Source organism: Neopelma chrysocephalum, unplaced genomic scaffold, assembly GCF_003984885.1.
Source record: "Neopelma chrysocephalum unplaced genomic scaffold, ASM398488v2 Primary Assembly neopelma1_74, whole genome shotgun sequence".
Classification (NCBI taxonomy): domain Eukaryota; kingdom Metazoa; phylum Chordata; class Aves; order Passeriformes; family Pipridae; genus Neopelma; species Neopelma chrysocephalum.
Window position 1 is genome coordinate 5376735 of NW_020897735.1, and position 12723 is coordinate 5389457.

Genomic DNA, 12723 nt, shown 5'->3' on the forward strand with positions numbered 1-12723 from the left:
GGAGCAGCACAATGGGAATGGGGCTGTGTGTGATGGAGGGTGTTGGGGAGCAGCACACGGGGAATGGGGCTGTGTGTGATGGAGGGTGTTGGGGAGCAGCACACGGGGAATGGGGCCATGTGTGATGGAGAGTGTTGGAGCAGCACAGCTGGAATGGGGCTGTGTGTGATGGAGGTTGTCCCAGGGCTCCATGGCTGGAGACCAAAGCCATCTCTCCCTGTGGCACAGAGCCTCCTGCCATCCTGGCGGTGACACCCAGCCTGAAGGTGCTGGTGGGAGAAGACGTGACCCTGGAGTGCTGGGTTTCAGGGGCACCCCCACCCCACATAGTGTGGTACAAAGGTGAGACTGGGAGGAGCTGGGGAGCAGATCCCCTCCACATACTGGGGTCCCCTGGCCCGGCACTGGGAGGGACCCACAGGGGCACTTGGGGTGCTGATGTGGGGGTCTCTGGGCAGGGGAGCAGGCGATGGCGATGTTCCCAGCCAGCACCCAGCGTGCCATCCTGAGGCTGCAGGAGGTGCGGGAGGAGGACGGGGGGCAGTTCATCTGCGAGGCTCTCAGCGAGGCCGGCATCGCCTTCGACAGCACCCAGCTGGACGTGGGCTGTAAGCCTCTGCCCTCCCGCTGGGCTCAGCTCCCACTTGCTGCTTCCCAAGTCTCTTCTTGCCACCGCCTCCCGGATTTCCCAACAGGGGGGTGTTGGTGCTTGGTACAAGCAGGCGGAAGCTTGGCAGGATTTCTAAGGGTTGGGAGGATGGAAGAGTTTCAGCAAGTGGCAGAAGCCAGTGCAGTTGTTACTGTATGGGGACATGATGGCTTGGGACCCAGCTGGAGATGCAAAGTGCAATCAGTGGGATTAGGCAGAGGTAGGGCCTGACTCCTCTGTCTGAAAATCAAGGTACCCTGACCGTTGCTCAGGGCTTTCTACCAGGGGCAGAAGAGATGGAAGAGCACGGGGAGGAGGAGGGAAAGCTCTGAGCTGGGGGCAGTAGGGATAAAAGCAGTTAAAGATGGAAAAGTGCCAGAGGTTTTGCTGAGTGTAACTGGAAGGGACAGAAACTGCAGTGGCTCTGACAGCTTTGGAAAAGCCCCAAATGCTTTAAGTCAGTCTCGTAACTTGTGAGGGCACCTGGCTCGTGGGTTTTGCAGTCCCATCCCTTCTCCAGGCTTGGCTGTGCTCAGAGTGGGAAGCTGGGATGCTGAACCTGCCTGAGCCCCTTTTCCACTCCTCTTTCCTCCAGCTGCCCCTCACTTTCCCGAGCCCCTGGGTGACATGGAGGTCACAGCTGGGGAGAGTGTGACCCTGCTGTGCCACGTCGAGGGATCTCCCCCACCACGGGTCACCTGGTCCCGGCAGGACGGGAAGCCTGTGGAGGGCTGGCAGGGACCACGGGGTGATTCCAGCCAGCTGGAGGCTGCCGAGCTCCTCATCAACAGTAAGAGCTGAGCATGCACATGTTTATTTGTATTTTTAACTTGTGCAACTTTAGCTGTGCTGCAACAGCCTGCAAGCCTCCAGTGCCGCAGAGTCTGTCCTCCTTTGGAGGTGGTGGGAGGGAAGGGGAGGGGGGTGTCACCCATCCTGGAGCTTGCTTGGGGCTCTCCAGCCCCACCAGGCTCAGGCTTCTCCCCACCGTGCCCCAGGTGCCTCACTGGATGACCAAGCCATCTACGTCTGTGAAGCCCAGAATGAGTTTGGGAAAATCCAAGCAGAGGTCAAGCTCACAGTCACCGGACACGGTTTGCTTTTCCATGCTTTGGTTGGTGTATCGATCCCGGCTGTGCTGGCAGTGAGTGGCAGACTGGAGCAGCCACATCTGCTCCCGAGCTGGCTGTTGGGAATGCTCAAAAAACCCCAGGGCAGGGTTTGGATAATGCCCTTGCACCTCTTTGACTTAATACACCGACATGTGCTTGAACCCAAACTGCAGCAAATATCCCCAAATTCTTGGGGGAGATAAATGTCTGCCTTGTGCAGAGCCAGGATCTGGGCCCTGGAAGAAAGGTGATCCAGATCTGCTCTCCTGGGCGTTCCTGGCCAGTTTATCACCAATTAATATTGTTTCCCTTTCCCCTTTTTCAAGCAGCCCCAGAAATAGCTCTTGCATCCCCTGTGGTCCACGCGCTTCCAGGCCAGCCTGTGTCTCTGCCCTGTGTGATCCTGGCTGGGAGGCCATTCCCAGCCCGCCACTGGCTGAAGGATGGACAAACGGTGAGGGTTCCATGCCTGCTGGGGTGGTGGGTGGGTGAGTGGGCAGCTGCCCTGCAGCAGGGGCTTTGCTGCAGGATGGGTGTCACAACCTGCCAGGCCAAAGCTGCTGGTGAAGATGCCAGGGGAGCATTTGTGTTGGGAGGGTAACGTGGCTTTATCACCACATCAGGAAGTTCTGTTGCTCAAGGATCAGTTTCTAGATGTGCCCTAAAGACACAGCAATAAGGTGGTGTTTGACCCCTTGACTGTCCTGCTCTCTGCATGTGCCCAGGTAGCCCCAAGTGACCACTACTCCATCCGGGCTGATGGGAGCCTGCACATGGACCAGGCATCCCAGGGGGATGCAGGGAGGTACACCTGTGAGGTGACCAACGCCCTTGGCTCACACAGACAGGACGTGTCCCTGGTCATCCACGGTGAGTGACAGGGTGCTGGGTGTCTGAGCGCCTCTCTCTGTGGAGATCTGGCCCTGGCCACGCAGGGTGAGGTGCTTCTCTTCCTTCCCAGTTCCTCCCAGCATTGAGCTTGGCCCTGTCCTTGTCACTGCCACCGAGGGAGAGGCTGTCACCCTGCGGTGCAATGCCACTGGTGTGCCCCCCCCTACAGTCACCTGGGCCAAGGTAGGTGACAGGGACAGTCAGGCTGCTGTCCCTCTGCCAGCCAGCTTTGGGTCACCCTGGGTGCTGTGTTTGAGGGTAGTGTAGCTCTCTAGTGTGGCTGTGGGTGCCTGGAGAGTTGGCACCAGGTATCCTGGGAAGCTGGGACCAGGACATGGCTTGCTCTGATGGGTCCAGAGCCCTCTTCTTGCCCTTAGGCTGCTCAGCTCATGGGACAGTCTTTGCTGTCTTCCTCCCTTCCCTTCCCTCTGCAGGGCACAGAGCCCATTTCGCTGAGTCCACGATACCACCTTGACCCTGATGGGACCCTCCTGATCCCTTCATCCTCCCCTGGGGACGCTGGGACCTACTTCTGCACAGCTACCAACGCCGCAGGTTTCTCCAGCCAGGAGATGCAGCTCTCCATCAGCAGTGAGTGCCCAGGACTGCTCCAGAGGGGACTGGCTGGGAGAGCATGACCTGGGAACACTCATGGCTTCCTTGGAGCACCTATCCAGGTTCCAGATGGGTTTGCAGGGTGGGAAGAGAAGCGATGAGGGCTGTGGGGCACCTGAGGTGTCCCTGCACCAGCTGTACTCCCTCTCCATCCAGCTAAGCCCAGGATCAGTGTGAATGGATCACAGGTGCCAGACCCTGTCACCGTCCTGGCTGTCCTGGGGCAGGAGACCACCCTGCCCTGCGAGGTTCAAGGATACCCTCCTCCCTTGGTGGTGTGGAGCCGACAGTCCCAGCCGCTGCCTCTTGCCACCACGAGGTAAGGAGGGTTGTGGGTGCTGGGGGCCCTTAGACTCATGGGCCTGGATCTTGGGGTTAAGCACTTCTTTCCCTGTACCTGAGGATTGCTGTGGGATGGGGAAGCAGGGAAGGCATCTTGGGTTTGCTCTCCTTGAGGGGCTGTGGTGCCTTGTTGTTCTTGTCTGGCTTCCTGTGGTTGGCCTGTGCTGCTCCCCACATCTCAGCTGGCTTGTCCTCACGTGGTGGGTGATTGATGGGTGCACATGAGGAGGAATCCGCAGCCGTGGGCTGAGATGATGTTATGTCTGTGGAGCACAGACAGGGCTGGGAGGCAGAGCGTGGCCAGCTCCAGCTGCAGGGCCTGTGCTCCCTGGGGACCCTCATTCCCCTTCATCCCCCTGGGCTCATGTGCTGCCTCGTGCTGAGCTCATGCAGGGGCTAAGCAAAGGAGATTTGCCCCCATGGGCAGTCTGCCACCGTCCTTGCATGGGAGGTGGCCCTGGGGATCTTCTCTGTCTAGAGGTGATAGTGAGCTCTTAGCCATTGGCTCTTGCCTGGGGGTAGGTGATGGATGACATGGCTGTTCCTCCCACCCAGCATTTCTTTTCCTTCTCCCCCAAGATACAGTGTCCTCCCTTCGGGGTCCCTCCGTCTGGCTGAGCCCCAGGTGACAGACACTGGGCTCTACACCTGCACAGCCACCAACACCGCAGGGAACACCTCGCTCAGCTACAGCCTGCACGTCCAAGGTTCACAGCCCTGCTTAAAATACTCCTCCCGAAGGCTTAATGTACCACTGGGGTCCTACACCCTCCAAGCCCTTGGCTGCTCCCACATCCCCGTGCCAGTGCCTGAGAGTGGTCCCAGCCTGAGGTCCCCTTTCCCCCAGCTCCGCCCCAGCTGTGGATCGGTGATGGGGAAAGTCACCTGACAGCTGTTGCCAACACCTCCCTGAGGATTCACTGTCATGCCATGGGCACCCCTGCACCCCAGATCCAGTGAGTACTGCAGAGGGGCGTGTCCTGCCTGTCATCCCAGGATGTGTGATAGCAACCTCTGGCTTGGGGCGTCCCTTAGGAGGCATCCATTCCTTCTCCTTGCCTCTGGTATCCTCTGCCTAACGATCTGGGCACTGCCAACCCAAGTCCAGGTGACAAGGGGACAGTCCTTGCTGCCAGCAATCCACAGTCCACCCCGTTGGTGTGCAGGGATGGGGTGTGGGTGGTGGCAGGACAGACCAAGGATTTGCTCCCTGTCCCCTTCCCCACAGGTGGCTGAAGGATGGGCACCCTCTGGGCGAGCAGGACAGTGTGGTGGTGTCTGAGGACGGTGGGACTCTGCTGATCACCCGTGTGGGGCTGGGTCACGAAGGGCTCTACGTCTGCCAGGGCAGCAACTGGGCAGGGGTGGCCCAGGCGGAGGTGCAGGTTTTGGTACACGGTGAGTGCAGCACCTGGGGCAAGACCCAATATATCCATCCCATGTGTCCAGGAGAACATGGCTGGCCAAAGGGCTGGGTGTTTTTGGCCATGTGTTTTGGTAGTTGTAGGGTCATTATCCTGATCTATTGGGTTCTTGTCCTTTGTTGATGAGGCTGAGAGCTGATGGCCACTGACACCCCAGTAAAGCATAGCATCCATCCTTGGTGGGTGCTTCCAGGGGGAGGGTCTTCCCCAGCCCCATTTTCCCTTCCCACCTCCATCAGGAGGATGTCACACTGAAGGTGCTGGGTGAGAAGCCAGGCAGGGAGCAGAGATTGGGGTGGGGAACTAACCTGCTGGCTGGCTTGGGGAGCAGCAGTGAGCCCAGCTGCGCTGCCCAGCCCTGCCCTGTGGTGGCTGCAGACAGCCTGGGCCATGCAGAGCTGATGATGGTGTGTGCTGGGTTGCAGTGCCTCCAAACATCGAGCCCAGCCTGGTGGACCTGGCTGTCCCAGAGAATGGCACAGCATCCCTGGAGTGCCTGGCCTCGGGGCTGCCTGCTCCTCGTGAGTCAATCATCTTCCTTGCTCTTGCTCCTGCATTCCTGGGGCTTTCCCTGGGTCCCCTGGGTGAGAGGGACAGCAGCATTGCACCTCACAGCTTGGCTCCCTCCAGACATCACCTGGTACAAGGGGCATGAGGAGCTCTTGGCTGGACCGGGACAGACCCTGTCCAGGGATGGGAAGCGCCTGGAGTTCCAGCGTGCCCGGCTCTCTGATGCTGGCAGGTACCACTGCGTGGCCTCCAACGTGGCCGGAGTGGCTGAGCTCTGGTACAGCCTGCAGGTCACTGGTGAGTGCACACTGAGACATGGGTACTTCCCCCCATGGAATCCCTCATGTGAGCACAAAAGCAGCGGGGCTGTCCCAGCCCTCGGGACACATCCCTGGAAGGTGGGTTTAGCAGATCTCCCGTCCTCTGCCCCATTCACAATTCCAGCCATACAATCCCCTGCGTTCATCCCAAGCAATGTCCTAGAAAACCATGACCCCTAGATAGGTGTTGCCTGATCCCCATCACGGTGTCTCCTGCCCACCCTGCCCCTTTTGTGTCCTGCTGTGCCTGGTGACATTTCTCTGTCCCCCAGTGCCCCCACAGATCACAGCTGGCCCCAGCCCCCTCACGGTGCTGGTGAACGAACCGGTGACACTGGAATGTGATGCCAGGGGGACCCCAGCTCCGATGCTGCTGTGGCTGAAGGATGGCAACCCAGTGCCCAGCGAGGCAATGGGTGGCCCACAGGTGAGACGAATCCCGATGGAGAGGGACTCACTGGAGGTGTCCCTCCAGGAAGATGCTCTTTTTTCTTGTCTGGCTTTTAGAAAAACAACTGCTGGAGCTGAGCAGGTGCAATGTCACCCAGACCTGCCCCATGTTTGGTCCATGGGGGCATAGACCTGCTCAGCCCTGCACTGAGCTTTGCTACCATGAAGGGCAGGATCGGGCAGAGGGTCCCTGGGATGTTTAGAGAATGGGTTCAAGGCAGGCTTATGCCCACTCCCACATCCCTGCAAGGCAGCATGCAGCCCAGCTGCCTATGAGTTTCTCTGGTTCCGTGCTCATCTGGGCTGTCTGTGTCTTGGGGAAGCACAGATCCTCTCTGGTGGGCACGTGCTGTCCCTGCCCACCGCCCGTCTCCAGGACTCGGGGACGTACACGTGTGTAGCCAGCAGTGCCGTGGGGGAGGACAGACACGAGACCACCCTCGAGGTGCAGTGTAAGTACCCCTGTGCATCCCAGCCCCTTCCCACCAGTGTGGGTTGGAGGTGATTCTTGGGACTGTGGGGCTGCTCTGCTGTCCCCTGGCAAGCTCACAGGGCTGGGGAGGATCAAAGTGGATGGCTTGGGAAAGGTGTTGCCCTCTTGATCTGGTTTCCAGTGCCCCCCACCACCCTGGGTGAGGAGGAGAACATCACTGTCATTGTCAGCCAGCCTGTGACCCTGCAGTGTCTGACCCCCGGGGTCCCCGCTCAGGGGTCCCGTTGGCTGAAGGACGGGAGTCTGCTCACACCAAAGCCGGGTGTGCAGCTGTCTGCAGAGGGGACTGTGCTCCAGGTGATGTCTGGGGATACTGCAGGGGATGGCAGGGGAAATGGGGCTGTGAAGGCACCTGTCTCCTCTTCCTCACCCTTGCAAGAGAGTGAGTGCAGAGAGAGGGGGTGTCCCAGTCTGTATCTCAGCACTATTCCCACCCTTCATGCTGGTTCCATCCCCAAGCCTTCTGCTGGCACAAAATCCTGCCGTGGAGAGGCTGTGTGGGTCCAGCTCTCCTTGTGTGTCTGCTTAGTGTCTCTCCTTGTCTGGGCAGATTGGGCAAGCCACCGTGCAGGATGTGGGCAGGTACACGTGCCAGGTGCCCGGCCACCCCGAGAGACACTACAACCTCCACGTGTGGGGTAAGGGCCACTGTGGCTGAAACACCCCATCGGGGACATAAATATATATATAGTGTGTGTATATAAAGGATAAACTGTATGCTATTCCATTTTCATATTTAAAATCTGTCCATGAGGTAGCTGACTGGTTTGGAAAACACCTGACCAAAATATTAATACTCTGCAAAACAACACACACCTGGAGGTGTCAGGGAACCCCCACCAGGCTGGGGTGAGGGGGGGGGAAAAGATAATGTTTGCCTGAGCCTTGGGGGGAGATTTCAGTGATGAAGCAGAAGTGGTGTCTTTTTGAAATCTGGGCAGCAGACTGAAGGATTTCCTTGCCAGGACTTTCCTGTCCTTTCTTTGCACTCCATCAGTACAGTGGTCACTGTAGGTACCGTTCCCCTTCTCTCCCCCTGGCCAAGTCGGGGGGGGATGCCAGTGGTGGCTCCAGGGCTGCTGTCAGGATGGCCACTGGCCACTTTTTCTCACTTGATCTGAGCGTCTTTGCAGCCTCCCAGACCACTCAGCGTGTCCACAATGCCAGGGCCTGAGCCAGGGTCTGGCTTTTCTCAGGGATACTCTAGGCCAGTTGGTGGAAGTCCTGAGGGCAGGTAGCCAGGGAGTGGAGAAAATCCAGTTCTCCTGGTCTGGGCTTGTTCCTGCGATCCCTTCCCAGGGAAATGTTTGCACGTCTGCCGTCCTGGCTCGGGTGGATTGTTTGGGTTCTGCTGTTTTTGTTTTTCAGGGGTTTCTGGGTGTTGGGGTTTTTCTTCTACAAACTGATATCCCTCATGGGAAGGAGTTACTGTTTTCCAGCCAGCTGTATTTATGAGCAACTGAGAACAGCATCCGAATAATGGAAAGAGTTGGGTAACCCTCCCAGAGAGCGGGGGCTACTTAATAAGGCTGTGTCTGGCCAACCTGACCTTGGCCTGCTTGTGTGCCTGGCGTGGGATGCTTGGTCATCCTCTGCTGTGGGCCACGTGCAGTTAAAAGCATCGCTCACTTGGCTGGAGAGACAAGATTATTGTTTCCACATGGAGCCAGGGCAGGGGAGTCCCACTGGTTTTTGAGTGGCAACCAGCAGAGCTGCAGGTGGTGTGTATCCAGCAGGATGGAGCTCCAGTGAGGAGCTGCCTTTCTCTTCTTGTCTGGTGCCATCAACGAGCTGCTCCTCTCATCCCTGCAGTGCCTCCGTCCTTCTCCTCAGCAGAGCCCGAGCCTGTGTCCGTGCTGGAGGGGCAGTCTGTCAGGCTGGTCTGCGAGTGCCATGGGATCCCCTTCCCCACCCTGAGCTGGCAGAAGGATGGTAGGGCACTGCTTCTCAGTCTCATCCCTCCTCACACATGTGTTGACCTAGATGTTGGTCTCCTTGGAGCAAGGAGTGCTTTATGCTGAGCAGTAATCAGCTTCTGAGTGGGAACTGGTCCTGCTGGGAGCCTGACAGGAGGCTGCTCTCCCCTTTCCTGGGCAGGTGAGCCCCTCTCCACCCAGCCTGGTAGCCCGAAGCTGGTGTCCATGGGAGGGAGCGTGGTGTACATGGAGAGGGTACAGCTGGTGGACGAGGGGACTTACACCTGCGAGTGCAGGAATGCCGCCGGCAGCAGCAGCAAGGAGCATCGCCTGGAGGTGCTCGGTGAGCTGGGGGACCAGAGACATGGAGGACTCGTGGGGGTGGCTGAAGGTGTTGTCACTTCTCTCAGTGCAAGGTCCAGGTGGACCTAAAAGCCATTGCCTGGTGCCTTGGGTATTTTGGGAGGGATGCTGTTACCTGGGCTGGCTTTGCCCCTCCGCTTGTGCACGGCCACGGGAGTTGCTACAACGTCACCTCCACCCTGTGTCCCTCTGCCCACAGCGCTGCCGAGGGTCCAGGGCAGCAGCAACACCCCAAGGAAGGTGTCTGTCATCGAGGGTGGTCAGACAGTCCTGGAGTGTGAGGCCACGGGGATGCCACCGCCCTCCGTGATGTGGGTGAAGGACGGGCAGCCCGTGGCTGGTGGGGACGGGCTCCTGCTCACGGAGCAGGGGAGGCGGCTGCACATCCCCAGGGCAGAGGTGACACACACGGGACACTACACTTGTCTGGTGGCCAACGCAGAGGGGCAGGAGCAGAGGGAGTTTGATGTTGTGGTGCACGGTAAGGAGGTGGGATGGGGCTGCTGGCTGGGGGGTGTGGGTGCAGGCGAGATCAGGAGGGTGGTGATGTCCCACATGGAGCAACCTGATGTGGAGTGGAGCAGATCCTGGACAACCAAGCACACAGAAGGGCTTGGCTGGGTTATGCTCCAGGAATAGCTGTAGAACTGGGTCCTTTAGGCAGGAGTTTCTTTCCAGAGTCAACACAGCAGATCATCCCACTCTTGATAAAGTCCTACCCAAGGACTTGGGAAACCCCATGAGCTGAACTTGAACTATAAAAGGCCTGAGGAGGCTCAGGGCGTGTGGCCAGCTTGGTGTCACACTGCAAGCCTGGGCTCAGGTGTGCAGGTAAGTGGCACATTCTTGCTGTGGGTCAACTGTCCCATAACACCTTCAAAGTCGACAACTCCAGTTGATGCTAATGGTCCTTCTGGGTTTGTGTCCTCAAACTCTACAAACCAGGAAGGTGGGGAAAAGCCAAGTTCACTCACTTTGCTTTCCTCTGATGTCTTGTGTGCTTTGACAATGGATGTCCCTCCTTTCTGCATCCCCAGTTCCTCCTGAGTTCCTTCAGGGATCAGGATTGACAACCAACGTCACCGTCTCACTGCAAGAATCCCTGACACTGACTTGTGAGGCCACTGGTGTTCCCCAGCCCACAGTCACCTGGTTCTGGGATGGCTCTCCTGTCACCCCCAGCGAGAACATGCATGTGCTTTCAGGTCAGGGATCTGGATGCTGTGAGAGATGAGTGCTTTTGGAAGTGCTTTTGCCCCAACACTGATGAGTTTAAACTCATGGTGGAGCTCCAGCCCCACAGGAGCATTGCTGGGATGTGTTGGTCCCTGGATCAGGGCCCTTAGACCTCTGTGCTCTCTACTTCCAGGGGGCTGGCTGCTGAGGCTCACCCATGCAGGAGCACAGGATGGTGGCCACTATTCCTGCCTGGCCAGTAACATAGCTGGGGAGGCCAGGAGGCATTTCTACGTGGAGATCCTGGGTAAGGAGGGGTCTTCTGTCTGCTGCAGGATTCCTGGTGGGATTTCAGAGCTCCACCCTTGCAGGAACAGGCATGAGTTATGACTGGACATGCTGGGAGCTACAGTGCTTGAGCCCTTTGTGTCTTAGGATGTGAGCTCAGAGGCTCAGCGATGCTGGCCAGCTGCTGAGATCCCTGGTGCCTTGTGTTCCTAGTTCCTCCCCACATCGAGAATGCAGGTGAAGAAGAGGCAATCAAAGTGCCTGAGGGTCAGCCTGTCACCTGGTCCTGCCTGGCTGCAGGTGAGCATCAAGTGGGGAGGGGAGGTGGCACGAGCAGGTGGGAGATGGGGCTCAGGAACAGACCTGAGTTTCCCTTTGGGATGCGGAACAAACAGATGACTCCAGTCAAAGACGCAAGAAATTGTCTGAAGAGCTTTTTTGGGACAGTTGCTGGCTCTGCAGTTGGGCTTTCTGGGAAGCACTAGGGTGGGGACGCCCACGTGAGGAGCTTGTTCCACAATGTAAGGTCCAATCTTTCCCAAATGGCGCTAAAATTCCTCTCATCTGGTTCTTCCTTTAGTAACGGGAATATGTAATCACCTCCCACTCAGGACAGTTCTCTTTCTTCTTGCTGGCTCATCCAGCTGCCTCTAAAACCCTGATCCAGATCATGATAATTTTGATTTGGGCTGATGTCCCTGCTTTCCAGAAAAGCTCTGGTGCAGTGACCCTGGTCAGGGTGTGCTCACACATGGAAAAGCTTTACACAAAGGCCAAAACCTGCTTTTCACCCCACACAGGAAACCCACAACCTAAGATCACCTGGCTGAAAGACAACCACCCTCTTCCCAGTGGAGATACCTTCTCCATGTCCCCCGATGGCTCCGTGCTCCACATCCCCAGAGCCTCCCTGGCTCATGTCGGCCGCTACTCCTGCGTGGCTTCCAACTCTGTGGCAAACCAGACCAAGCACTACCTGCTGGATGTTTTGGGTATGAGATCCCTTTGGATGGAGGCAGAGCCTCAGGTGTGAGCAGACTTAATGGGTTTTTAATGGCCTGCCCCAGGTAGGTGGTAAGGACCCCTTAGTCCTGCAGCCAGCAGCTTGGTATGAGGTCCTGGACCTGTCCCAAAGCCCTTGTGAGATCTCTTGGAGGAACTAATGTGTCCATCTAGTGCAGGATCCATCTCTGATTGTGGCTTGTGGAAGGGGGAATGTGTCTTCTGTGTCCCCCATGTTCTTGGAGGGCAGCAGGATAAGGCACAGTCTGAAGCTGGTACATGCTGTGACCAAGTCCAACTCCCTGACCTTGGATCATGCTCTCTGGTCGGGGAGGATGAAGCACTGGGAAGCCTAAGTGGGTGCTAATGCTGATCTGTCACACAAACCTGTCTCTGCAGCCACTCCTACCTTTGCTCAAGACGCCCACGATGCTGCTGCAGAAGAAGTCACAGTGATCATCAACAACCCCATCTCCCTGGTCTGCGAGGCTCTGCCATACCCATCTCCCAACATCACCTGGCTCAAGGACGAGGTTCCTCTCACAGCATCTGGAAATGTCCTCCTGCTCCCTGGTACTGTGCTGGTGTCCAATGGCTTTGCATGACTGTGGTAACCCCTTGCTGCATGTCTGGGGGAGTGGGAGCGGGGCCTTTTCTTGGTCTGGCTTTGCTCCAGGGCAGTGGGATGGTGAGTCATCATCCTGCAGGACCCAAGGGGCTCAGACCATCAGGTAGATGCTGCTCTTCCCTGTGCTGCATCCTCTGGTAATAGCTAGAGCCTCCTTAGTGCTGGTTTTTATGAGCCTGGCACCTGGCATTAGACCCCCTTGAGTCAGGCTTGCGGGTGATCAGCAGGTCCCTTGAGATGCCTTCAGGTGCTGCACTGGGGATAGACAGCTGTGGCTGTGAGCAGCAACCCTCTCAGGAGACCCCCTTTCCCAGGTGGCCACGGGCTGCAGATCCTGAATGCACAGGAGGAGGACGCGGGCACATACAGCTGCATCGTGGCCAGTGAAGATGGGGAGGCTGTGAAGAACTACAATGTGAAGGTCCTGGGTGAGGGAGCTCTCCACATCCTTCCTAATTCTTGCAGTGACCCCAATACTGCAACCAAGCCAGTGCTTATTCCTTTCCCTTCCTTTCCCTTCCTTTCCCTTCCTTTCCCTTCCTTT

At 57.7% G+C, this 12723-nt stretch overlaps 1 protein-coding gene across 1 annotated transcript in view; it reads left to right on the forward strand.

Annotated features, from left to right (window-relative positions):
• HMCN2 (hemicentin 2) overlaps positions 1 to 12723 on the forward strand; it is a 33537-nt gene that overhangs the window by 5748 nt on the left and 15066 nt on the right. The window contains exons 12-35 of the mRNA XM_027687673.1: positions 1 to 6; positions 141 to 342; positions 459 to 608; positions 1245 to 1439; positions 1648 to 1743; positions 2091 to 2215; positions 2487 to 2631; positions 2723 to 2835; positions 3087 to 3243; positions 3424 to 3586; positions 4189 to 4316; positions 4457 to 4565; positions 4838 to 5007; positions 5459 to 5554; positions 5664 to 5840; positions 8619 to 8738; positions 8904 to 9065; positions 9285 to 9566; positions 10123 to 10290; positions 10455 to 10568; positions 10763 to 10849; positions 11350 to 11541; positions 11951 to 12124; positions 12494 to 12607. The exon at positions 1 to 6 is cut by the window's left edge and continues 146 nt beyond it. Of these exons, the coding sequence (XP_027543474.1) occupies positions 1 to 6; positions 141 to 342; positions 459 to 608; positions 1245 to 1439; positions 1648 to 1743; positions 2091 to 2215; positions 2487 to 2631; positions 2723 to 2835; positions 3087 to 3243; positions 3424 to 3586; positions 4189 to 4316; positions 4457 to 4565; positions 4838 to 5007; positions 5459 to 5554; positions 5664 to 5840; positions 8619 to 8738; positions 8904 to 9065; positions 9285 to 9566; positions 10123 to 10290; positions 10455 to 10568; positions 10763 to 10849; positions 11350 to 11541; positions 11951 to 12124; positions 12494 to 12607 (3445 nt within the window). The remainder of the gene's footprint in view (positions 7 to 140; positions 343 to 458; positions 609 to 1244; positions 1440 to 1647; positions 1744 to 2090; positions 2216 to 2486; positions 2632 to 2722; positions 2836 to 3086; positions 3244 to 3423; positions 3587 to 4188; positions 4317 to 4456; positions 4566 to 4837; positions 5008 to 5458; positions 5555 to 5663; positions 5841 to 8618; positions 8739 to 8903; positions 9066 to 9284; positions 9567 to 10122; positions 10291 to 10454; positions 10569 to 10762; positions 10850 to 11349; positions 11542 to 11950; positions 12125 to 12493; positions 12608 to 12723) is intronic.